General features: G+C 38.3%; 1 protein-coding gene across 3 annotated transcripts in view; it reads right to left on the bottom strand.

The window, feature by feature from the left end:
* Positions 1-1,341: 1,341 nt before the first annotated feature.
* Hycc1 (hyccin PI4KA lipid kinase complex subunit 1) overlaps positions 1,342-27,583 on the bottom strand; it is a 72,022-nt gene continuing 45,780 nt past the window's right edge. For 2 of the 3 annotated variants that reach the window (XM_085691169.2, XM_085691168.2), the window contains 6 exons: positions 27,233-27,348; positions 26,842-26,937; positions 24,801-24,917; positions 20,979-21,066; positions 20,323-20,482; positions 1,342-5,820 (listed from right to left, as the gene is read on the bottom strand). In XM_085691169.2, coding sequence (XP_085547295.1) covers positions 5,246-5,820; positions 20,323-20,482; positions 20,979-21,066; positions 24,801-24,917; positions 26,842-26,937; positions 27,233-27,348 — 1,152 coding nt within the window. In that variant the 3' untranslated portion in view covers positions 1,342-5,245. Of the gene's footprint in view, positions 5,821-6,596; positions 6,892-20,322; positions 20,483-20,978; positions 21,067-24,800; positions 24,918-26,841; positions 26,938-27,232; positions 27,349-27,583 lie in introns of all 3 variants that reach the window. The other variant, XM_085691170.2, reaches the window with a different exon arrangement.

Genomic DNA, 27,583 nt, shown 5'->3' with positions numbered 1-27,583 from the left:
TTCCTATTACAAACAACAAAATTTAATGCAAAACAGAGTAGAACAGTTATAGAGTAGGATTACCAAGTCAAAGGGCATGGGTAAAGAGTCTGCTGAATTAATTAATCCATTTGTAGCAACTTACATTACCACCAATTGTCTCAGGCACTAAGGATAAATTTTTCTCCAGATAAATACAAATACCAGTTCCAATCTTTACCAATCTAAAAACCTAAGGAACCATTTACTTTAATTTGAATTAGTATATTTTAAATACAGCAATAACTACCATTCTAATTACCAATAAAGCACAATTATCTCACATGCTACAAAATATGGCATCCCTTAGTTTCATTAAAATTTTACTTTAAGATGGACTAAATGAGTTTAAATACATGTCCATTTGACAGGACTTAGGATCCTTTTACTGAACAACAACAAAGAACAACTGAACAAAGAGCTGTAAGGCCAGCCTATGTTCAAGGTTGGGTGTGGCCACCCAGCACTTGGTGACCTTGAGCAAGGTACCTGCTCCCTGAAAACTTCAGTTTCCTCTTTTGTAAAATGGGGTGCTGCTCATTTTTAAAGGCAGTTTTGAGTAAGTACTTAAATGATGAATCAGCTATTACAGCCACAATCACCCAAGAGAAATTATGGAATGATTTCAGTCCTTACGAATGACTATAGAGTAGGCATGCAGGTATTAACAAAGTCCGACTCTACTAGGGGAGCCGGCTGCGTGCCAGGGACTCTGCGGTCATTAGAAGACTGTTCATGTCACAAGATCCAGTTACAAGTCTTTAAACTATCAGGCCATCTCCTAAGAGTAGCTAAGGAAGTATTTGCTTAGGTTAGCAGGAATTAGTCACATACATAAGCAACTGCTCACTAGAATGGTTTCTTTTTAATGGGGTTTGTTTCAATATACACAATGCAGATCAGGAATGCCACTGGGATCTCCTGCCACCAACAAATGAAATACTGTGATGTATCTTACCATCCAGAAGCCAGCAGCAGCCCAATTCTGTTCTGCCCACCACACCTAAAGGCCTGTGCTCAGGTCTCGAGGCAACCCTCTGCACTCAGAGATAAACTCATTGAAGTTAAAGGCAATCTTATTCACTTCGGCCATGCTTCAAGACCCCACTCCCCCATCACACATACACAGCTCCTCCTTAGATGGACACTAATAAGGTTCCCTGGTTCCTCATCCTGAGCTATAAAGCCAGGAGTGGAAGTCATTGGTGGGCTAACGGCAGCAGCTCCCAGCAGCTGGGCTCCCCCATGTTGACTTCTGTCCCTCCCACTGCGAAGCTCACAAACTCTTATGGCAGCTTTTAATTAATAAAATGATCTGGAAAATTACTTTTCAGTTTTATTTCAATGAAACAAGAGGAAACACAATGTATAAAGTACTGCATATGGAGAACATGTATACAAACGTACAAAACTTCAAAAAAACTCAACTCCAGTTTATTTCAACACCTTAAAATTGTAGAGAGCACATAAAAATATCCAAAGTCACGTTTATTCTTAGGAATGTAAACTCTAGAAAAACAATGACAAGTTTATCTGTGAGAAGAGTTTAGCATTACCACATGATCAGAAGTGAAGGTCAGAGGCACACAGGCAGCTCCAACAAGAGACAGTATGGGGGACAGGAGAGGAAAAAAAAACCCACAATTGAGACCCGTGTCTGCTAGCACTCCACTGTAAGTCACAAAACCATCTTCAAAGTCTTTTTGGATATGTGCAAGTTACAGCATATGGAAGCTAGCACACTGGAGCACTCTGGTACCAAGCACACATCTCAGCGACCCACTGTGTCAGCACTCAGCAGCAAGCCTACGAGTGTAAACATATGCTCACTAGAGGACAAGGGTGTTAGTCTTCACTCAGGGACTGGGAAGACACTATTGTACATTAGTTTCTATCTCCAACGTCTTAGTACCCAACATCGTGTTTTTCTATTTTTCTGCTATAATACTTAACATATGCTTCCTTAATGTGCTTTCCTTATATGTTTAATGTGCCTTTAGACCTAGACATTAAGCTACCTAACTTCAGCTCTTGCTTAAAATCATGTTTCAGAGTAAATATTTACTCCGTAATTTACTGTTCAACATTTTAGTTATGATTTTCCAAAATGGGCAAAAATCCCTTTAACCTGGGATCCTTTTCATCTGTTCTGTTTTAAAGAAATACTTCCCTTTAATTCAACTTTTAACAACTGAGTATTATTTGCAGAGTGGTTGCTTTACAATTGAATGGGCAATGAAACATTGCTTTTTCCAAAAACAAATAAGTTGTTAGGGAACCCTTGCTCTCGGTGTTACAGAGATGGACAGTTCAGGAAGCCTCCCAGGGACCCCAAGGTGCTCTCTGGATCAAGGCTCCAGGGAGGAAGGGACCACCCAGACAGAGGGACCCCTGGAAAGTCTGCTTTGTTTCTTTCCTGACCTGCACTTCAGAGGTTAGTGCTGGGCACAGCTTCACAGGGGTGCCCAGGCAGCGTGGCTCTAAGAATGCAAGGCTCAGGTCATGGCTGAACTATGGAGTGCCAGACCGCAGTTCTGTGTGGAATCCTCTGGATCCACGAGGTGTCTACACTTAACAACTTTATAGAAAAGTGACCCACAAATCCACCCAACCTTTCACATTTGAAAGATGAGTAGGGAAAGAGTTTTAAGTATAATAACAATTGTTACCGCAGTTAATATCATCCGACTTTTACAACTGTTATAAAAAGCCTTCAATGTACACAATCCGTGTTTAAAATAGTATCAAAAGTAGTATAAAAGAATCTATTGTTAATGTAATTCCACATTCCAGAGAATCAATTGTTGTAAATCATTTGGAGCCCAAATTCAGACTCACTCCATGGTGTAAGCTGTTACAGATGCCGTAAAAGAGCATGAACACATGCAAACAAGCTGTGCATCATGGAACAGTTCAAAAAACAAAGGCAGCGCCTTTCCTTTTAAAAGCTGCAGCATCCGAGGCTCTGGTTTCATTCACAATCAACAAGAGAAGCAGACAATGCCTCATTTTTACTACAGAAATAAGTGAGAACTAGGAACCTAAAATGAGAGGGTGTAACAAGTCATGTGTCTATGTTATTAAAAAGTTAATGAGCTGTCAAAACCAATGATGGAATGATGATCTAGTATCTAATATCTGTGCTTGCAGGCTGTGAGACCACTGAGACTCCTACATATTAGACAAGTAATTAGCACTCTGAAACTGCCTGCACAAAGATGAATGCACACGAGCATCATTGGGGACCTTGTTAAAATGCCAGTTTTGATTTACTAGGTCTGCCCCTAAAACTGTGAAGTTCTATTAAGATAACTGGCCACACCAATGGTCTTTGAACCACATGAGTAGCAAATGTCTTGAACAATATCAAAGTGATATAGTAGTTGAACATTATCCTGATCTCTCATTTATGCCAGATAATGTTGCTTTAAACTTATTCTATGCTTAAGCAAGCACCTTAACTTGCCTAATGACAATCTTTTCTATTTCTTCTTAATATTTATCAATACTGTTAGTGACTACCTGAAGAAAAGCTCTTTGTTAAAGAATTACAAAAAGACAACAGGAAATTCACAGTGACATTTTACAAACATTTTCAATGGTACACAAGATTACTATTAAATCATTCCAATATCAATCTTACTCTCTAGTTACCTTATAACTTTTGAGGACAATTTAAGCCAACAGTTCATTCATTACTGAAACTAAAATGTTAAACTCATTGATGCTGAGACGCACAGGTAAGCATTTAGGACTAGATCTCAGCTGTCAATGTTTTGCACTCTACCATATATGCAGTTTTGTCATCAATATGAGCTGGACCCACGTGGGTTCAAAACAGAAATACAAGCATGTTCTTGGGACCACAGCTAGGGACCATGAATAAGGAGACCTTGGGGTACTAAGAGTCAAGGAAACCAGGAAGTGGTCAGCTTCCTAGTTCTTCCCCACTGAGCTTGCTTCCTCACTCCAATCACTACTAGAACACACCGGCTTCCTCGGTGCTTCAGCCAACTGAGCAGATCAGCAAAGGCACCGAGCCTGTGAGTCCACCAAGAAGTTACAGAGTTCCCCAGAGCTACAGACACAGCTGTTTAGCTTCTGCCTTACCACCTTTCTTAGTTTAAGTGTTTGATTGGCAGGGGTGAGTGTGTAACTGAATTATTCTTTCTACATCATAACAAGAACACTTAAAGCTCACAAACGAGAAGTACATTCTTCTTTTCCTATATTAAATTGAAGAAGACAAACACAAGCAGTCCTAAGATAATGTGCAGTGTCCTTTGTCCATAGTCACTGGTTTCATTTTCTTTTATCACATTTTATAGATGAAAAATTATCTATTTCCTTCATTTGCAGACAGTTCACTATTAAATGCTTGATACTGGTATCTTGGGAGCTACATTGCAAGATTTACAGTGGTTTCCAGGAAGTCTTCTGTGATGCGAGCTCTGAACTCTAAAATATAATCTAACTAGGATTTCCAGAGTTGAGCAGCAGAGTCATTCAGCTTTATGGCTGGTTACACTTTAGAAACCGAAAGGGACTTTCGCCTGTGGAATCCAGATCAAACACTTGAAAATGTTATCTACCAGAAATCTCAGTTTTGCAATTTAATATTCCAAGGACACCAACAGAAATCCTCCCGCCTTCCCTTTGCAACTGTCCTGCCAGGCAACTTGCAGTGTGTGAGCAAACTGTCCTCATCTTAAGGATGACGCGGTCACAGAGCTTTGACGGCACTTGGCATCCTCACTGCTCTCTTCTTTTTCACAGGCCTGTTTGGCGTCATGGCTTCACGGACTCGCTCCTCTGTCCAGGTCCACAGCCAAGTCCTCTCATACAGAGACTCTCTTTGACTTCTCAGGGGAAACACATAGACACTACGAGGTATTAAAGACAACCTCACTGAGGATGTAACCAACTCAGACAACTGCAAAACTTTATTGTCATGTTGACAATCTTAGAGCAACAATAACAAGGGAGGGGAAGGAGGAAGAAAAGAGTGAAGAACTCAAGCCAAGGGGAGAAGGATACCCAAGAAATTACAAGCTCATATCTCACTTTTCTGCGAACTACTCATTCTTCCCTTCATAGTCAAAGGAGCCTTCCAAATTCAAGACATAGGCCTCCTGCCAGGACCAGGCATGAAGGACTTGGTACTTTCATATAGGAGCAAAGTCATCTTTCCAGCCTCACTGATTATAAGAGAAAAATAAGTTACAAGTTAATCTGCGGACAAAGTGATGCTAATACTGGGAGGTCCCTGTGGACTTGCTTGATACTTCATGGCAAGCTCAGTCCTTTCTGACACATAAGCAAGCTTCTCTTCTTGGAGACTACAAGCAGAAAACCTATGGGCATCTGCCCCAGCAACACAGCCAACGGCAGGAGAGGGGCTGCGTGGGACTGGGACACCACTGACCTGTTCAAAGGATTTACTAAACACAGTGGCCGCAGTCTTAGCCAAGCCTTGGCTGCTGGGCTTGGGCAGGGACTGGCTGGAGGTCAAGGTCAGTCTCTTCAGAGAGAGAAGCTCAAGGTTCTCACTCTGGGCTCTCTGGGTCTGTTTGCGAGCAAAGTGATCTCTGCAAGATTCCCCTGCAGGTTCTCTCTCTTTTGCCCCAGCTCTGCTTCCTCCTGACCGTCTCTGGCTCTTTCCTACACCTGTCTTGTTACTACAATTGTGACTACTGTTTGAGAGGCCCGACTGGCTGGTGCTAGACGCAGCCCTGGAATAAAATCCCTCGTCAACTTCAGTTATCTCCATCAGTTCTTCTTGACCTGTTAATTCTGTATCTCCTAAACAAAGAAATGACAAAGATTAATTAACATTAAGTATCTGAAGCAACATTTAAAAGAGTAATACCAAATCAATTATATTCAAATCAATACCTTAGCAGAATTTCTTAAAGCAATAGATTATAAAATGAAATCAGAGGATAAATTGAAACATTTTATAAATGTCAAAAAAGTTCATTGTAATTAAATGACAGTGATTTAGAGTATATTAATCCAACAGCATGCTGTAAACTATCCCCCACTACGTTTTTAGAAAGAGTTCTCCTATTATGCATGCAAAGAGCAGAAGCAATTAGAAAAACCAACAGACATTATACACTGGGGGGTGACCTCTCTATCATAGCTCCTACCAAGGAACTTAAAACAGAAGAGTATTTAAAGAGTTTTCTTTTTAAAAGAAGGTTGTATTCTCTATTCCAAATATACAAAGAATTATATATATATACACATATATATATATATATATACATACATATGCTGTAAATATTACAAGTTCAAAACTTGTTAAATTCTATATACATTACCCTTTATATATAAGATGGGAAAATCATTTTAGTTCCAAAACTTAAGCAGAAAATTACTTCAGAAGCAGTTTTCTGCCTCAGTTTCTCTAACAGGTTCCTCAAAGACCATCTAAGGGTGATCATTCCAAAGGGCATTAAAAGTCATTGAGAAATTACGATGCATAATTCATGCACTTTATTAGATGACATGCAAATTATCTGTGGTTGTGCAACTGTGGCATAGCATGCACCAGTGCCCTTGCCTCAGGATACCTTGGGTGCGGCTATAAAGTGCTCTGCTAAAACTGCACTCTGCCAGCTGTGGCCAATCCATCCTCCATCATTTTTCTTACAGATTTCTGCCTCCTGAGCTCAGGCAAGCCTTTGCTCTCACTCCTAGGGTCTGTGGCTGTCTCCTGCACGCCCTGCATATGCTGGGCATCAATGTCTCCTAGTGCTCTGCCTTTTTCCCCATTCCCGGTTCTCTCTCCGGACACACTTGTGACACTAATCTCAGGAATGACAAGGATGCCCACTTCAGTAGCATCATTATTGCTGTCAGGTTGCTCTAGAATTGAAGATGATAAGACAAAATGATGGCTGAAGACAGAACAAAAGAAAATGCAAAACAAAACCCACAAAACAGGATGATTGAATGCTATGACGTAAGCCAAACACTGACACTGTGATTCCATGATTTACAATCCCGTGACAGCACAGAAGACAACAGGTTCAGGCTCTTTAAAAGTCTGCAGAGCATCAGTTCATTGCCTGTATTTTTCGCACATATGTCACATAAATTACAAAACACGGTTTTTAATAAACAAAAATAGAATTCCTTGAAAAGGAAACATTGTGACCAACTGAACATATGCAAATTTTAGGTAAATGTCCCAAATTATACAGGCAATAACTCTGACTCTTGTCACCAATGGTAACCAAAGCACACAGAAAGTCCCCTTTGTACATGTCACATCTTATTTTTTAATTAGACTACATTAAGCGTGACTTAACCATGGTACTTAGTGAAATGCTTATTCAATCACAACATCATGATCAGTAATCCTACAGCTCTAGCTGTTGTCTCCCGCACTCAGTATCTTATACATCAGCAAACATTCATGTGCATAAGGTAGAATTAAACAGTCTATTTCTTCCGGTTCAAACTGAGTCCACGCATTTTGATCAGCTTGTAACAGTCCACTACTACAATGGAGAAAAATGAAAATAGATAGGGAAAAACAAATTGGTTCTCAATACTTTATTCTGAAAATAGCCCTGTAATTCAAACAAATGATCAAAACTCACACCTATAAAGATGACTTTATTTTGTGCCTTAAATCCAAAAGGTTTAAAGCTCAAGGAAATATCTGCGATAAGTGGTAAAAATAATGTGTAAAACATTGGACAAGTGGTGAAATTTAAACTCCATAGAAACAAAAGACAACACAATCAAAACCAAAAACAGAAACAGTTTATACTCTTAAAAAAATGTAGCACACAAATCTGTTTGAGAAAAATGACTTTGTGCTTTCAAAATGTTTTCAGAGACAGACTTATCAACCCCTTACTACTGTGTAAAGTCTGAAGCAGAATAGATAGTAAAGGAACAGAGGCCACAGCTGCACATGCCTGAGGCCTAGCTTTGCTGTGTCAAGAACACCCGGGCATCTTTGAGCATTCCCAGTGCCCGTTTCCACACCGAGTGGCCTGATTCACAGTAGGATGAGGAAGGACGGGCACTACACGTCTCCAGCTCTGAGGGGATAAATGTGCAGCTGAGTTTGGAAATCAATGCTCTGTTTCCTTTGTATTTGGAAAAGGATTTTGACTACCACATCTCACACAGGGAACACTTCTGCACGTCTCCTCAAAGCGCCTGCTGTCCTGCGGCCAAGAGCATGAGTTGATACAATTATTTCTCCTCACTGTTGCTTACACACCTGTAGCCACAGCTTCTCCACACTAAGTTTCTCATTCTCGGGCAGGCTGAAGGATGTGACGCTCTAGGGCCCTGCTGCTCCTGTGTGTAAATTCTCTAACCAAGCCTGTCCCCAGTTGCTAATAGCTATAATCAAAAGTAAGGGCAAATCAATTCCTATTGAAGTACATGCCAGAGGTCATGGCAACACAGAGTAAAATCACCATGGCACTGCTGGGTGGCAGCCAAGACTTGTTCTTTTGCGTTTGTAGAACCCACTTCAAAAGGAAACATTACAGACACTTCCACTCCAAAAAGTAAAGCAAAAATGTTGGCAGTTACCCAGTTATAAAAAAACAACAACAAGTAGTATTTAAGTTTTATAAAACTTTAAAAGTTATACATAGACATTCTTATAGAATAAGGGACACTCAATGGTACTATTTTTTTTAGCACATTCTCAGATATTACTCTATATTTTCAAAACAATATGGCACTGAGACTCTGAAGTAGGCCTTCTAATCCCCATTTGCATAAGAGGAAACTGAAGTTTAGAAAGTTTAAACAACTGTTTAAAGAGAGAGGCTAAGAAATGAGACTTCCGTTTTCAATCGTCTGTTCACACATATGGTGAATTCTAACTCAATTTGTTAGATGAACTTGATTGAATGTTCTCTGCCATCTCCCAACAATGTTTAATTTATTTGTTTAGAATCTTGGTCATTTCAAAGAAGGCAAATAATTTACTTTGGCTGAACAAAGAGCCACAGCAAATACACTCTAGATGAATACACAAGGAATTAATAAACTCAAGGTCAGTTTACTTTTGTTTTTAATTGGTTTTACTTGTGAAAATATGCTGATGGAAGTTAAAGTTTAATAATGGCGATTCACTGGTGGGAGTCTACAGGGAAACTGAGCGTGGTGAGAAGAGCGTGTATAAAGTAGCACTGGCAACTGAGCCATTAGTCACTATCAGGACAGCAGTCAGGGGCTGAGCAGATGTAAAATCATGAAATTAAATGGCACTGAAAAGGGGGTCAAGCGCTTTCCTGTAATGACAAACTCTGGTTGCTCTAAAGGTAACCAGAATGTCTTAACTACTCATTAAATCCATAAAAAGAAGAGCCTGTTATTCTGGAAGAAGCAAGAAAGGCAAGATTATTTTTAGGGAAATTAGATAGAAAAGAAAGATGATGAAAGGCCCAAGCATTTATTACATGGTCCCTTCCTTAATGTCTTTGGCATTTTCCGCTGTACAACTCTGTGACTGAGTCCCTCGTTCCCCAGAGCTGTTGGACTGGCCCTGGATTTCCCCAACAGTTGAGGGGCACACCTTACTTCTTCAGAAGACTTTCAAATGCAGACTTCCCTGTCTCATCATCCCCATATTCCGTAAGGGATTCTGTTTCTTTTAGAAAACTACTTATAACAAGCTACAATCACCTTGTCTACCTAGTTGTATATTCCACAGTGACACTGATTTTTGTCTGGCCACTGCTAAATTCCTAATACTGGGAAAGTAACTTGTATATAGTAGACAATAAATCTTTTTGGTTATTTTTTTCTTTAATTTTTTTTAAAAAATGCTTTTCTATATGTGTAGTTATTTTGCCTGCATGTGTGCATATGCACTACTTTTTTGCATAGTGCTCTGTGGACTAGAAGAAGGCTTCCAGTTCACTGAAACTGGAGTTAGGAAAGGTTGTGAGCATCCATGTGGATGCTGGGAATTGAACCTGGGTCTTCTGGAAGAGCAGCCAGTGCTCCCAACCACTGATTCATCTCCCGAGAGCCTGAAAATTTATTTTTTAAATGAACTGAATAAGTCTCTATTACAAGATAAAATTATTATTTAAATACGTAAAGATGAAAATGCAGAAGATATGAAAAAGGTAAGCTTGGAAAATGTTATTTTTTCTTTTATTCAGTCAAGTAATACACAGCTTAAGATAATAACATTTTTTAGATGGCAAAAGAGCAAAAGTTCTTTGTTTGAGAAAAATGAAGTAGGAATTTCTAAATGTAGGTTTATTATAATGCTTAATAACACCAAAAATATTTTACAAGCCAGCTCATTTTTATTGTTATCCAAAAAATGACATATATAACTAAAGAGATGTAATTAAATCTTTCTGTAAGAAAATTATATAGAAGATGTTTAAGGGAATAATAATTAGATAACAAAAGAGTTGCTTTTCTTTGGAATTTAAAAATGTACGCAAAAGGAATTACAATTAATTTAAACCCTTGTTGGGTATAAATTTTTGAAATATTTAATTTGACTTCAAATAATTAAAAAAATTGAAATAACCAAAAAGAAAATTCTCTGGGACTATTTCATAACTTTTAGGTACATAGCACTTCTCACCTACGGAGATGAAGAGTTAAAGAGTACTTACTCAGGGTTACAAGATGCAGCGGGTAAAGGTACTCACCATGTAAACGTGACAACCTGAATTTGAAACTCCAAACCCATGTGAGGGTGGAAGGGAGAGCTAAATCCACAAAGTTGTTCTCAGATCCCCTCATGTGCATGCAAGTCTCTACTTCCCTCCACACACGTGTATATGCATACACACACACACACACACACACACACACACACACACACATTTACATCCACACAAACATACACGCTTTATAATCATTTAAAATTTAAGAATATCTAGGCTGTCGTTAGTCAGTGTCTACTGTAATATAGATTCTTGTTGGATAACCCAGTCTGGGCTCAAACTTCTGATTCTCCCACCTCAGCCTCTTGAGCAGCTGGAGCTACAGACCATGCCTGGCCATGTACACTTTTAATAGACAATTCCAATTTTCTCCTCAAATGTAACTCAAATAATTTCACCCTAAATATTTCTTCTGATTTTGAGGGGGGGAAGGTGAAGTGAATTACGAACATTACTAAATGATTTCTCACAAACATAATTTCGTAAATCCAAATATCTATTCTATCTGCACTCATGAAATCATCTAGGTTCTGTTCTTACTTGCCTTCTCATTGTTTTGTTTACTAAAGGTGACAATTTTAAGAAAAACAATTTAACTATTAAGAGAATTTACATATCTTTGTACTCAAACTACCTTATCAGCTAAAGTACGGTATGAAGCTCCTGAAACCTCTCTGTGAAATACCAGACTACAGCTGAAAACAGCTGACGGGCTGCACCACACAGCTCTGGCAGTCACTGTGGAAAGAGCTTTACACTCCAAAGACAGTCACACGCATCCTCTACAAGTTACCACAGTGCAGCTCCTTCTGCCTATGTATACAGAAATGGTAAAAGGTGCCTGAGCACCTTTAATACTGCCCTTTCATGATCATATTTTATTCTATCAAATGAGAAACATCCTCTGTGTATTTACTAGGTTGTACCTTAAAGGATTATTTATAACAGGGGAAATAAGAAGCAGCTTATTCAATATATGGACACAGGTGAGTAAATGACAAGTGAACAACTCAATGCGGAATATATATTATGTAGCCATTAAAATAACTGTAATAAAGTTACCAGGAGAATTTGGACAAACATTTGAAATGTTAATTAAACAAAACCAAAATGCTAAACATTTAAGTAAGGTAAATTATGAAAACTATATGCACATGTGAGAAAATACAGTGAAAACTCTAACAACTGACAGCATTACAGATGAACAAACACCACCCCACACATCAGCTTTCATACAGCAATAAAACAATTAAAAAAAAGGACAAATTGCTCGCCCTAAAACTTTTCAAGTCATCCGTTCATTCACCCATGAAAGTAACCACAATGTATCTAGAACCTATAATGTGCAAGCCATCATTTTAGGCACTGAGAGATCAATGGCAAACATAATAGATACTGGTCCTTCCTTCTACGTAGAAAAGTAAATTTGAAATAGCAGGAAAATGCAAATAAAAATAGTGGAGCCAGTAAGCAGGCTAAAGTGTGGGGGGGGCAAGGCTACTTCAGAGTGCTTTGGGAGACTTCTTTGTAGAATCACTTGAGATCTGAATGATGAAAAGGTACCAGCTACAAAACAATCTGGAAGAAGAAGGGTGCAAATGGCTACCTTCTTGCTAGTCAAATTTCAGCCAAACATCCCAAAGAACTAGTCAAAAGTCCTAAGGCAGAAATGACTCTCGAATGTTTGAGGGTTAGGAGGAAAGACCCTAGGGAGTCAGAGTGGAAATGCTCTAAAGTGAGGTGGAAGCAGTAGGGAACTTATACTTCCGACTGCAAAGGCAGCCACCAACAGGCACATGGACCAACCAGCTGCATACTTTACTAGCATTTTAATGCAACAGAAGTTACACTGCTTAATATAAAACATTGAACTTACAAGTATATCCCAAGTTACAAAGAGGAAGTTCTGTGGCAAGGTTTAGCCTGGGCCAGTAATCTTAGGAAGAGATCAAAGCTTCACTGAAGCACCAAACCAGGACTGAGACTGAAAGGGCTGCTCCCTGAGCAAGGCAAGATTGAAGATGGACAAGAGCAGAAAGCCACACCTGAAAGTCAGAAGCAGACTCTGTGTAGCAAGGGAGCTTCTGAATTTACTGTGCAGAGCAGGCTGGTCCTGACCACCATGATGCTCCATCTCAGTTCGTGGTGCTTAGGTTACAGCTGAAAGTTCCAGGCCTGGCTTAGAATTGTGAAATTCTAATTGGAGATGTAGAAGGGATTCTCATAACCAATTACTAAAGTTTGCCATCAAAGTTTAGAATTATCACTATTTCTCAAAATGTTTTAAAAACTCTTACCAACTTTCATTCCCTCAGTTTAAGCCCTTTTCTCATTAAATCATAAAATCAGACTCAAAATAAATATTCCATCTCAAGATTTATGAGTTTCTCTTCTTCACTATCTAGAAAGACAGTCTTAAGTGATCTGAGATGCTTATAAACAATTATTTTAAAGACATTTTTCTAGAAATGCATTTATGACTTTTTATCTTTTCAACAGTTACAAAGTAACTACTGTCTTGCTTCGTCAATGATATACACAACAGAAACTTACCTGTCTACAGCACTAGCCAGTTTAAACTAAATGATTTTATATACAAATTATATCTTTGCATTTGTGTGTCTGTGTGTTTATGTGTGTGCACATGTACATGTGTGTGGAAGCCAGAGTTTAGGAATGTATCTCCTCCAGTTGCTTCTTCACCTTGTTTTTTAAGGGGTCTCTCAATGAACCTGCAACTCACTGACACAGTTAGATGGGCTGATCAGCGAGTGCCAAGAAGCCTACCATTTTCAATACCCAGCTCCCAGGGCTGGAATTATGGACCTGCAACACCACACCTTGCGCCTGTATGGGTGCTGGGATCTAAACTCTGATCCTAAGACTTGTCTGGCAAGTATTTTATCTACTGAACTATATCCCAGCCTCTGAATCCTTTTATCATTTCTTTTTTTATTCATCTAGTAAGAGAATACTTAATCACTGAGCAAATTATGACACAGACTACTTTTCTGGTATTTTATAACATTAGAAGTCTCTTTGAACTATATTATCTCACTTAGTTTTAAGTGCCATGGTATCCATTAAATAGAAACAATTTTATAAACCAAAACTGCAATCAAATTGCTTTACATAGTAACTTTCAACAGCTCTTTTTGGGGGCTTAATATATTTAAATTGTATTAATCTGATTTTTTTCTTTCTTTTTTAAAAAATCCTTCTCATTCTAACTGTTTGGATAGGAATGTATTATATATTTTCCCCACTCTCCTTCCACCCTCTACCCTTCCCTTCCACACTCTGATTCTTCCATATAGTAAAATAATCTAAAATTCTCAAGGTACTTGCTTTTGATCACCATGTCAGAAAATATAAAAATACATATTACCTCTTATTTAAAATTCTTTTTCACCACTTAAAAGGTTGTATTCTTGGAAATTCTAAGTCAAAATACTTAAAAAGTAGCCCTAATTAAAATATCTACTAATTAAAAGGTACATGAGAGGCTAAAGGATGGGGCCTCTGTGTTTAAGGCCAACCTGGGCTACATACTGAGATCCTACCTCAAAAACTCAAAGGTTAGGGATAGAGCACACGGGAGTCCTGGATTCAATCCCTACCACCACTAAAAAAAAACTGAAAATGTTTTTAAATTAAGCACTTAGCATATGCTAGGACCAAAAGTAGGGTGAAGTTCAAAGGATCTAGTTTAGAAATATTATTTTCATTATTCTTTATTATTGACACTTTTCTGTTGCAGACAGTTCTGTGTTAACTGAGAAATCCAAGTGAGATCTAGTTCCTATTTGGACATTAACAAGATGAAGTAAGAGACTAGGTATGAAACAACATTTTAAAAATACTGGTTCTAATAACAATATGTCAGGTACTAGAGGGCACGTCCACAACAATACTGGACACACTGTTGGTGTTATATAACATGCATGCTTTGTGCTTGATAGCACTCGCAAACTGAGCACATTTATTTCAAATTAAGAAAACTCAGAATTTAAGTTTTAAAAGGAGAATATATCATTTGAATGTCAAATTAGTTAGTAAAAACTTATCAAGAACACAATTACTGGATAGCTAACAAAACAATTCTTAAAGAACTTGTCAGCCTTTGGCTGGTTAAAGCCAGCCTTTATGTGGCACTTCAAAGAACACAAATGCTTTGTACTTGCTGCTCCCATCACTCGGCAAATACACAAGGAAAGGGTACAGAGATGAAGACTGGGGAGTTCAGTGGATTACTAGGTACTAGTTGGCAGAGATGAAGACTGGGGAGTTCCGTGGATTACTAGGTACTAGTTGGCAGAGATGAAGACTGGGGAGTTCCGTGGATTACTAGGTACTAGTTGGCAGAGATGAAGACTGGGGAGTTCCGTGGATTACTAGGTACTAGTTGGCAGAGATGAAGACTGGGGAGTTCCGTGGATTACTAGGTACTAGTTGGCAGAGATGAAGACTGGGGAGTTCCGTGGATTACTAGGTACTAGTTGGCAAAGTTGCCCGTGCTCATTATTTACAGCCATATGTCAGTCCCTAACTTAATCAGGGGACTTATATAAAATGGCAATGTTATTTCAGTAACCATTCTGAGAAAAGGGAAAATAGCTTATGTTGTTCCCATGTAGGTATTTTTTTTTTTAAGTGAAGAAGAATGAGTCATAATATTGGTAGTTGTGGGAAACAAACAAAAAAGAGCAGCTAAATTTTCTCTGGAAGAGGGATAAGAAGGGAAAGTCTGGGGTGGCACTACAGGGCCAGAAACTCTGGGAGGACAGGGTCCCACAGTTGCAAAGGCAGAAGCAGCTGGTGCTTTACAGAAACTCTCAAGACCACAGAATAAAGCACAAAGAAATGCTTTGTCTTCCTTTTCTCTCTATCTTACTTAACTTTTTACAGAAAATATTTAGGTAAAATCGCCCTTTTTTGGTTTTAAAAATAATGCTATTGCTTTATCAAAATTTAGCTTGTTTTTCTTACCAGAATTTTCATTTTTAGCTCTTTTTATCATTACAACCTATTTATCCTTAACTTTTTAAAGTGTAATCTCATCTTTCTTCCTCTACTTGCCTTTTACTTTCTATATAGCCTCAACATATAAGTGACTTTAAAATCTTTATTTGAAAAATATACCTTTGCCTTGAATTATTTACCACCACAGAACAAATGAAATACAACAGTGTTGAAAATTAAATTACTGCCATGTAAATAAAGACATTAACCATGAAAACATGAAAAGTCAAAGCAACAACTGTGCACTATCACTTCCATTTTCAAACCTAAGCACAGACATAGGCTGAATCATTAAAACTTGCTCAAGACTTAAATACAAAACTTGAGGAATTTGAAAGACACAATACTGAATGAAGCCACTATAATATTCAAACAGTCAAGAGAAAAAATGTGGGGATCAGGTCAACATACAGTGAATTGTCGAATAGCTTTCTCTAAAATAATACCTACCTCTGGGAATTAGCCTTCTGTTGTTACTCTATGGAGTTGAAATAGGATGTAAACCCAGAGCTTCCAAGCACACAATGGCGCTGCTGATTAACAGCAGGACAGTGGTGCCAGTGAGTAAGAACAGACAAGAAAATTTACATCCTATAAACGCACTTTTGCTGTAAACTTAAACTTGCCCTGAAAAAACTATTCTGTTAATTAAAAAGTAAAACACAGGGCCAAGCAAAAGACAAAACTGGTCACAATACAACCAGATACATAGGCTTGTGATGGCTAGTGTCAACTGTCAATCTCCCAGGACCTTGGTTCTGACTTCCTCATAGGGATTATCTTCATTAAGCTAACCAAGGTAGGGGAAACCCACACACTCTGGGTAGCAGCATTCCCTGGACTGGGATTCCAGACTATAAAAAAAGGGAAAAACAAGCGAGCATGCTTCACCTGACTTCTTCCTGACTGGGGAACACAGTGTGAGCAGCTGCCTCACATCCTGCTGCCTTGACTACCACAATAGTCTGCACCCTCAGACTGTGAGCCAAACAAACCATTTCCCCTTAAGTTTCTTTTTTTTCAGGGTATTTTGCCACAGCAACTGTTGTGTTCTGAATAAGAATGGCCCCAATAGGTTCATATATTTGAATGCTTGGTCCCTAGTTGGCGAACAGTTTGGGATTAGGAGGTGTGGCCTTGTTGGAGGAGATGAGTCACTAGAGGAAGGCTTTGAAGTTTTAAAAACCCTGCACCATTCCCAGTTAGAGTTCTTTCTTTCTATCTTCCTCCCCGCTGCTAGTGAAGCAGATGTGAGCTCTCAGCTACTGTTCCTGCATCATGCCTGCCTACATGATGCAATGTTTGTCTTTGTTTAGAGTGTTGGTTATAAATTGGTATGGATAATGGTCAGGAAAAAAGCTAAACAAAAGAGACTAGATTCAGAGTTCTTGTTTTGAAAAGAAAAAAAGGGGAAGTGCTGTGGGATAATGCACTTGTACCTTATAAAGATTTGTCACTTGTATTAGTTTAATAAAACACTGATAGGTCAGAAGCTAGGCAGGAAATATAGGCGGGACAACCAGACTAAAATTCTGGGGAGAAAAAAGGCTCTGTCTGCAGTCACCAGTCAGATGCAGAGGAAGCAAGATGAGAATGCCTCACTGAGTAAGGTACCAAGCCATGTGGCTAAACATGGATAAGAATTATGGGTTAATTTAAGTTGTAAAAGCTAGTTAATAATAAGCCTGAGCTAATAGGTCAACCAGTTTATAATTAATATAAGCCTCTGTGTGTTTTGTTGAGACTGAACGGCTGTGAGATTGGGCAGGACAGAAACTTCTGTCAACATTACCTTAATCATAGTGTTTCTTCACAGCAAAACAAAAAAGCAATTAAGACAAAGTTCAACAGAAAATAAGTGCCATAGTCTTTCTCACAAGTGGAAAAACAGAGGACTCAAGAAGAAAAAAGAGAATACTCCTTAAAATTGATTTTGTTTTTCTTGCCTTCTTCCCCAGGCTCCATTGCCACTTGTGTGGGGTTACAGTTGTGTGTCTGAGGATGGCTGTGGTAAGAATGGGGAGAGGAGCTGAATAGAAGGCATATCTAGGGTTCCATCAAACACAGGAACTCTCAATGTCTTCACAGTCATATCCTGCAGTGACTCCACAGTACCATGCTTCAGAAACATGGGCATATAGGAAGGCCACTGGAGGCCACCCTGGAGTCTTCAGGTCCATATTATGTCCCCTTTGTACTATTTCTAAAGAAATGTTTTACTTATACATTGTTGCAATTTTTACCTAAATATAATAATATAATCATATAAAGAAAATTTTAAATCTATTTTCAATTTGAAAATTGTCTACATATTTAGAAGTATACAATGATAACCATCCTTTCCATGAGAATCCAGTGCTGGTTAGAGAGCCAGAACAAGAGTATGTCCAGGCAGAAATCACAGGAAAGGGCTGAACAGAGCAGAATGTGGTAACTCCATGAACAGTGCTTTGCCAGGAGGGTGTGGTTCCTATGTGGTTCAGGGCTGGATGCTAGGCTAGCATGAAGGTGTGAGAGGTAGTGCAGACTTTCAGCACGGGGCCTGGAGGAGGCGTTTAGAACTTTTTGTTATAATGACAGAAACTCACTAAGGAGAACCAAGACTAACTACCCTTAGAAAGGACACTGCTGCCCCCCTGCAGAAACACATCAGACTAAACAAGTGTTATTTCACTGTAGGCCAGTAGGTAACTGAAACTCACACTGTGTAAAGTGACAAATAAAGCTAATCCATATTCAGTGTCTGCTCATGGCTGTGTCTTCTTCTCTTTCTATAGTTCATTCTCTTCTATTTCCTCATCTATGACATTTGTGCTATCATAAACAAGAGGTGCTCAAGTGACGTGAAGGCTAACATAAAAACAGGCAATAAAAAGGCTACTTTAATAAGGTCGTAGCCTGAGACAGAGCACAAACCCTTCAAGGAGCAGTCAAAATTGAACCCAGATCCATAAGAGCATATCAGAAACAATATACGCAAGAAGTCTTTGATCTTGTTTTGGCATTTTTTTCCTAGAAAATGTTTCTAAAAATTAACTTCCATCTTATTGCAGGATATGTATCTCTTTCTTTTAAATCCATATCTGGTCATGTTCACACATATATGCACGTGTGTGAACACACACACACACACACACACACACACACACACACACGAGCGCGCACACAAACTAGGGAGCATCAATATTTCTCTCATGTTTGAACTGTATGATTCCCCCTTCCCAATATGTCCATCTAAACAGTAAGAAGGGAAAGTAGAAATTAGAATTCATTCTTGCATTTTTTGGAAGCAGTAGTTCGATAGTGATTATGTCCACAGAGGCCAATACAATCCAGTTTGTTCTATCTGCACCTACTTTCATACAACGAAGCTGGACAGAATTACTAATCTTTAGTGTATCACATATCCATTAGATTACTTTCTGTAATGTATTGTATTCTCATTTAACAATATAGCTTTGCTGAAGTACACTTGGGGTTCACAAGTTTAAATGAATTTTGTATGCCTATTTGCCTAATAGCAAACACCACCACCTCTTTTATGCCTCCCTGTTGGACCTTTAGGACTGCTGCCATTACTTTAAAAGGGAGTAGGACCAAAAGTGATCATTGGTTAAATCGTGTAACTTCACTCTTGTTCTTTTCTGACATATTCTCTCTTAGCATGTCTGAGGGGGAAATGGCAAGCCTGCTCAGTCAGGATTAGCTTTCTGCATTATGATCTATTCTTTTTAAATGTCTTCTTCCTCTTTTATCCATCCTCTCTCCAAGGAACACTGATATGAGTTATAGTCTACCAAGCTGAGCCGCCATTTTCATCAGTGCAGAGGAGGAGGAAGACAGAGTAGAGTCCCCCCCTTACCACACATCCCCCATGCTCTCTCGAGGTAAGGACACAGTTTCCTGCCTCCCATTGCAAAGGTGAGGAGGGTGACAGTGATCCTCTGGTTCTTGCTACCATGACTGCCAGATAGGAGAGAAGTCATGAAAGGAAGAAGGAGTTAAACAAGGAGTAGATTAAGAGAAGAGACGGAAGTGGGAAAGCATGGAGGTGGCATGGTGAATGAAATTAACTTCCAGCAACATTTTACAATAGTAAAATGAAATGATAAAAAGGAATACTGAAATGTCCTGAATGAAAATAAATTTGTAAAATAGAAACACCTGGTGTTGTATTGACAGTATGGCATTCTTTACCCGGGAGTCCAGACAGAACGTAAGATCACTGGTCATTTTACTCCAATGTGAAAAAACTCGCATGGTAAATGCCTGACTGAGGCGTAAGAACATTCATTAAGGAATATGCACAACTACTCAAGAATAGAAACTTAAAGTATATGAGTAGCTAAAATGCATTTTCCTATTCTCCTACACTGCTGCAGCTAGTACAATTTTACATAATTCTTCATTCATATATTTAACATAAGAACGTCCACTCCCCTCATTGTCTATTGCCCTGGATAAAAGTCAAAGGTGATGAGCTAGCACTTCCTTTCCCAGGCTACAATGGTGCTGTTTCCTAAAGTTACAAGTTCTAGTACCACAACTGCAGAGAGAATTGTGAAAGAGCCGCTAATACTCAAATGTGAAGAGTTCTTACCATGCCTTTTCCACCTGTGACCTCTTATTGACATGCTGGTAACTGCATTTCTTGATATTCTAGAGGATGTTGGTGTGATTTCAACTTGAATACATCTTGTACCTTCCTTACTAGATTTCATGGCACCATGAGGCAATGAAGCCTTTATTGCATTAGCAACCTAAAAGGAAAAATAAAGTCTAAGATCAATAAATAGATGTAGTATTTACTTTTAGATAAAATATAAGACTAAGTGTTAATAGATTTATAAAAAAGAATACTTTCTTCAAGGTATTACATGGTGATCAACATACCCACCAATAAGGAGTGGGAGGATCAGAGGGATACTTGTATTTTAAAACAGTATAAATGGAATGAAGTTTGTGATTGTTAAATAATAAATTAGGCTTCTTTCTCAATATCAAATGCTAATTGACAAATGAATCTAGATGTTGAAATTCTTATAAGCAGAAGAGAATGCTATCAGTGAAATATCTTAAACCAGTCTAACTAAATCTCCAAATTTATGCAAGTAATTTAAATGTAACATTTCCCAGTACAACAAAGCATGAAGCACTGAGTAATAATGACATTTTAATATGCTATGTATCACTTCTCAATGCATAGTTCTGAAAAATTGTAAGGTAAGAATTTGCATAATTAAGCAAAGAACCTACCAGCAGTGGCTCTGGATATAATTCTAGCTGGGCTCTGTATATAATATCATCCAATGCTCTCTGAGCTAGATCCCATTCTCCATTGTATCTATAAAATCATGGGAGTTAAACAAAAAGAGTATTATTTTTAATTTATCCTATATAACAGAAAAAAAGCATAATTAGGTACTATTTATCTCTACTAAAGAAAGCAACAGACCACATCAGCACACCACTTCCCCATCCTATTCTCCTTAAGAATGTACTTAAAGTCATTGAGTTCCTATTATCGGAAAGCTATTAATAACAAAAGAATATTTTATACATGTACATTTTTTTCTCTAAGGAACATGACTATTTATAGAACAGAAATCAAAGAGCTAAGGCAATTTCAAAGCATCTTACCCTGTCAAAGTAACTCAGAACATAATAAATTATAGACTTTAGAATAATGTTCCGAACAATTTATGGCCAAATTACTCTGTAGTTTCCATGGTTTTAGTGAGAACCCAACCCTACGCACTTTCCTAAGTAGCTATTCCTTTGCATTCTGATGGCCATTTAGAAGAGAACATAATACATGTTGTGAACATAAGAGAGAAGTAAAGAAAATCAGCATGTGTGTATTATATATGTGTAACTTTCAACAATATAGCAAATTCTTCCTACAAATCAATCAAGTGATAAAAGTCAACAGAGACATACTGGTTTGGTCATCTGAGTTACAACAAAAGCACAAGTGAGGCCTGATAGGCAAGGCCTTTAAAATCGTAATTCTAACAAATCCATCAAAGAGAGCTAAGGGCACTGGGCAACCAACTAGCCCGAACCCGAAAGAGGGAGGGTCACAAGGCATCAACTAGGGAGAATTCAACTAAGTTTTCTAACGAGTTCAAGAACACTACAAAGCTGGGAATGGAGATACAACACATATAAAAATTCTGGAGCATATACACGGACAGTGTACATCACCACACAGGCTTCCCACAAACCTCCTGTAGGTATGCACAGGAAACACAAGAAGCAGGACTGGAGACCAGAAAAGGTGGCTTGAAGAAACTAAGTGGTCACTGCCATGGAAAAAGCACAAGAACCCTGCCAGACATTTTTCCCTTTTCCTTTTCTTTTTTCATTTTTTAATACATGGCTGATCTGGAACTCAATCTGTAGACCAGGCTGGCCTCAAACTCATAGAGATCCGCCTGCCTCTGCCTCCCAAGTGCTGGGATTCAAGGTGTGCACCACCGCCGCCGCCGCCACCACCACTACTGGGCCAGACACGTTTTTCATATGAACAAAAGTTCTACAGCTTTTGAGGATAGAATAGCCAATCCTATTACCCTATAAATACCCCCAGGGCATAACTGGTGAGGAACTGTGGCTCTGAGAGGGAGAAAAGGAATACAATCCCCCTTCCATGCTGAGATAACTAAGGGTTTTCTACTTCTGAAGGGGAAGCAAGAGCACTGAGGACCACTCTGACACACCCCTGCATACACATCATTCAGGAACAGGGAGTCTTCCTAGAACACTGGTTGACATTCCAGCCCCATCACTGCCTGGCTAGTATACACTGAGAAAAAGGAATAACAATCTATTGCTGAAGGGGGGCTAGAAAACAGAGGGTGAAACCCTCTTTGAAGTGCAGGCATACAGAGAGAGCTGAAGGAGGGAAACTCTTCAGCAATCCAGCTCCCACTGAAATACTAGGTAAGAGTAGGGGGATTTGTAGTATGGATGTAAGTGTGGCAGCAGTAACACAATACCTGCAGAAACCATCCTGGCAGGAGCAAAGAGAGACACTTGTGCCCTTTCCTTTGACTATCAGCCCATTGAAACTGGAGACCCCAAGGAACTGGAGTTTCCCCAAGAGTCTCATGCTGGGATAAGAAAAAGACTGGGGCTATAGTACCTGCTGGAGAGAGAGCGAATCTCCCAGGAATATGAGTCAACAGTCTGATAACTTGTCACCACATCTTGCAAGCGAGACTGGAGCAGACGATGGATCCACAGGGGTGGATGGCAATTATGTATTCCTCTGTCTTCTATAATTTGCTTCTCTCCCTATTGGCTACATTGAGTAGAACTCCTTTTTCTGCTTTTCACTGTTTTTTGTTAAGGCTGCCAAGGCCCTGGGTTCTGACTCTAACCACTTCATAGCACTACCTACAAAATTTCATTAGTATCCTCCAAGAAGAATCATTCCTATTTTCAGGCATAAATCATATTTCCATCAGTTTCTACTGACCTACTACTAATTGAAATCATGAACAAGCAAAAATTACAAGGCATATTATAAGCAAGAGAAAAGAACCCTATCAATAAATGAGGTAATTAATTAATTTAAATTCATGGCCAGAGAATCAGGTAAGCTGTAGAGTACTTATATGAGACAATAGGTTCAATCCCCATCACCACTAAGTAAATAAACAAACAAGCAAAATAAATAAATAAATGAACTAAATCCAGAGGTGACCCAAATGTTGAGGCTATCAGGGTAACTTGGGTAACTTAAATTGCTATGATCATTATTTTAAATACTCTTGTGGAAAAGATTGGCAACATTCACAAATAAGTTGAGATTTCAGAAGAGATATGCTTCATAAGGAAGAGTAGAACAAAAAGAGTAGAAGCAAAACACAGTAAAAAATAAAAAACCTTCAATGGCCTTGGAGTAGACTACAGATCAAGTCTACTAAGTTATGGAAAAGTTAAACATGGAGACAGATCAACAGAAGACACTCAAAATAAAATGAGAAGAAAAACAGAGTATCCAGGCCCTGTGGGGGCAATCCTAATGATCTAGCATAAAGTTTAGAAAATCTCTTTTAAGGGCCAGTAAACAAGTATTTCAGAGCTAGGTATGGACATCTATAATCCCCAGGACTTGGGAGGAGGAAATAGCAGCATCAGGAGTTCAAGTCCATGCTGTCTCTAACAACAAAAACAACAATGAAAGCACCCAAATTCAATGTTCTAAATTGTGGAATGCTTTCTCTATCAAAACAACCCAACTCTGCCATTGTAAAGGTCAGTGTGCAAACACATGAACACAGATATGCCTCAGTAAAACTTTACAAGGTGCAAGCCAGATTTGGCCTCTAAGTCATAAAGTCTTCCCTGAGTCAAGAAGCTTATTTAATTTACCACAGTAAATTAAAGTATCAAGCGAATACAAAGCAAAGTGCCTTATCATCTGTGTAACAGAGAATCACAAAGTACGAGACAGAACTCAGTCTAGTAACTGGTGCCTACGTTACTACCTAAGGCTAAGCACCAATGATAGTTATTTCTGATTGAAGATTCTCTAAAGTGCTTTTGAAGAGCTAAAAGTTCAAGAAACAGAAAAAAAATTCATTGGGAGTCTAAAAATCCAATTTGAAAATCATAGCAAAAAAAGTCATATACAGAAGAACTGAGCATATTCACATTTTAACCATTGCATTCTGACCCTGTTTTTAAAAAATGAAGTGTTTTAGTCTGTTTGAAATTCTGCACAACTTTAAAATAAGTGTTTTAAATGATAAACTATTAAGAACTTGATTCCTATTCTTTCTAAAAATATGATGATTGGCCAGGTGGTGGTGACACATACCTTTATCCCCAGCACTCAGAAGGCAGAGGTAGTCAGATTTCTATGAGTTCGAAGGCCAACCTGGTCTACAAATCGAGTTTCCAGGACAGCCAGGACTGTTACACAGAAAAACTTTGTCTCAAAATAAAAGAAGAGAAAAAAGATGATTTTTTTTTTACTTAATGAGATTACACTGCTATAGAAACAGACTGGCAAGTTATAATATGCCAAAGAACCAACAGTATGCTTTGTATATGAGACACACTTACAAGGCAAAATAGACTCCTGTTAGCATCTGCACCATGAATCCGGATGAAATTGGTATTCTGTTACTTACACCTTTGTATTTTCTTACATGTTGTCGAGGATATCCACAGACACAGATTCTGGAAAGACCAAAATAAACATATTTTTACTATGATTTTCTAATATTTATGAGCCAATAATAAAATTAACAAATCTAGTATCTAGATAATCTCCCAAACAGAACATTTTCCTATAACATTTCCCTGACTATGTTAGACTGGGAAAAGCTTGTAAAGACAAGGGTAGGTGATATATAAAGCTGGCGAATCACACTCTCGTTGGTTTACTAACTTTGATTAATTCAATTATCAAAAATTGTGGGAACATTACATGGATATTATCACTAATATCTTTAGAATAATCTTTAATTCCTAATTAAGCTATTGGTGCAAACTGCAGGATCAGAAAAATTACTACAATCCAGATTCTACTTTCATGAAATATCCATAATATATTTCAGACAGATAAAAAAATTTTAGTGCTCCTGCTAGACATAGTGACGCACACCTTTAATCCCAGCAAGTGGAAGGCGAAGGCAGGTGGATCTCTAGACTCCAGTGAGTGTGGTCCATCCTATCTCTGCTCTCTCTCTCACTTCTCACACTAAGTGCCCAAAGTTGGGGGTAGGGAGCAAAGGGACTCTGGGAAGCTTGACCCTCCCTTCAGAGGAATTCGATTCCCAGCATCCTCTTTTATTCTTCTGACATCTGTTACTAAATTAAGAAGTAATGAACTGACTCCTTTGCCCAAGGTGGAAGCAGTGTAAGGTCAGAGAGCTCCTGACTTTACACTGTGCTTGAGGATTTAAAGTCACCCAGGAAACGGTGTTCTGGGTGCTTCTGTGAGGGTGCTTTCAGAGAGATTTAACTCTGGGAGGGAACACCAGCCCCCAACGTGGGCAGTACTCTCCCATGGGCAGGGCTCCGCAGTGAAAAGGAGTCAGTACACAAGAAGCAGCCTTCACCTCTCTATGCTTCCTCATTTGGCAGCCAGCCCACAGCAATTCTCTCAATGCCAGGCCTTTGGTCATGAGGGAGTGTATTCTGAGAGTGCGAGGAGTATATTCTGAGTGTGTGTGTGAGCCAAAACACCAGGCCTTCAGTCAGGAGGGAGTGTATTGTGAGTGTGAGCCGAAATAAACTCTTCTCTGCTTCGTTGCTTTTGTCAGTATTTTGTCAGGGCGATGAGAAAAGGTATATCCTTCTGGCTAGGGTTTTTTTTTTTTTTTTTAACTAAACACATTACTCAAATATGAATCTCCATCTAACTTCCTTAACTATATAATTTGTCTTATTTACTTGACCTTTAAAAGGTTAAAAAAAAACTCAGTCTTTTCTGTTTTGTTTATTGTTTTAAAATGTTAATCATAGAAAACTAGAAAATTGTGGAATATCACAAAGGAAAATAAAAATTATTTCATAATGCTCCCAATAAAGTGAAGTATTATTATCATTCAAATCATATTTAGCAAATATAAGAGCTGTAACATACCATACAACATATGCTATTTAATGTTCAAATGCTTAAAAAGCTCTTAAATTAAGATTTTTAATGTTTGTATAATATACCCCAAATTTTATAATTTATTCAACAAAAAATTAGCTCTATTTTTTAAAGGAAGAGAAAGATAATGCCATGTTTCTTATTTTTTGAACCAAACTAGAACACAACAAACAACAACAAAAAATAAGATGAAAAGGATTACCCAATGACATTCCATAAATTAAAAGGTTATGACCATGCCATCATTTTAAATGTAATGTAAGTAATATAACCCCTCTGATTTAATATTCCATCCAAACATTACTCAGTTGGATATTCATCATTGTGATTTTTTGGTAGCTAAGCCACCTTCTATGTGTTGAATGGACTGAACTGTGTATTGAATTATATAATGTTTTAAACAAACAATTACACAAAACAAAAATAACTTAGGCTTGCAACAAACCTAAGAAGTCTTACATTCATATACTCTAGTATTAGAAAAATAGGAATTTAAATTACCTTGAACAAATCTGACACAGTGATTGAAGAGAAACACTGGGCATGTAGGTTAAGGCAGCATTGTAACACAACAAAAGGAATGTCAACACTTCGAACCTGAAGACAAGCCAAAAGAATGTTAACAGATATTATGCAACAGAACCAGACTTACATATCACTAGCATAGTAAAGAAAACTCAAAGGAAAAAGAAATCTTTGCAAGTAACAATTATACACCATAAAAACTTTAGTGTTCCAGATAATCTGGAGCAAAGTACAAGGACAAATCTAGATATGTGTGGTTCTTTTATAAAATGATTCAATATCCACATAATAGTTACATATAACTCATTAAACACTATAAATGTATTTAATTTATACAAGTAAGTGTGGCAGAATAGCTGGCTCTTACCTGTTCTGTGCTGTCAGCATCTCCCTCTGAGGATGGGGCCCACTGTACACGACTTTTGACAAGCCATGCTGGGACAGCGCACTCTCAGTCAGGGCCATAGACCCAATGCTGGAAGGCTAAAGAAAAGATGCTGTTCTGTTAAATGTGACATTCAGAATACCCAAAGCATGGAGAGTGCCTACTAGGGGCACTATATAGTTTAGGAATATTCAGACTGCCATCACATTTCCACCCCAAGATTTAATAAAAATTAAAAACACTTTGACATTTTCATTTATTAAAAATAAAATTAAAAACAGGAGCACACACAACTGTCTACCCACCTCCACATGCACACAAACTAAGATGAGT

This window comes from Myodes glareolus, chromosome 6 (assembly GCF_982192425.1).
Source record: "Myodes glareolus chromosome 6, mMyoGla1.1, whole genome shotgun sequence".
NCBI classification, from domain to species: domain Eukaryota; kingdom Metazoa; phylum Chordata; class Mammalia; order Rodentia; family Cricetidae; genus Myodes; species Myodes glareolus.
Note: the sequence above shows the minus strand (reverse complement) of the source record. Positions and strands in the feature narration are given on the sequence as shown.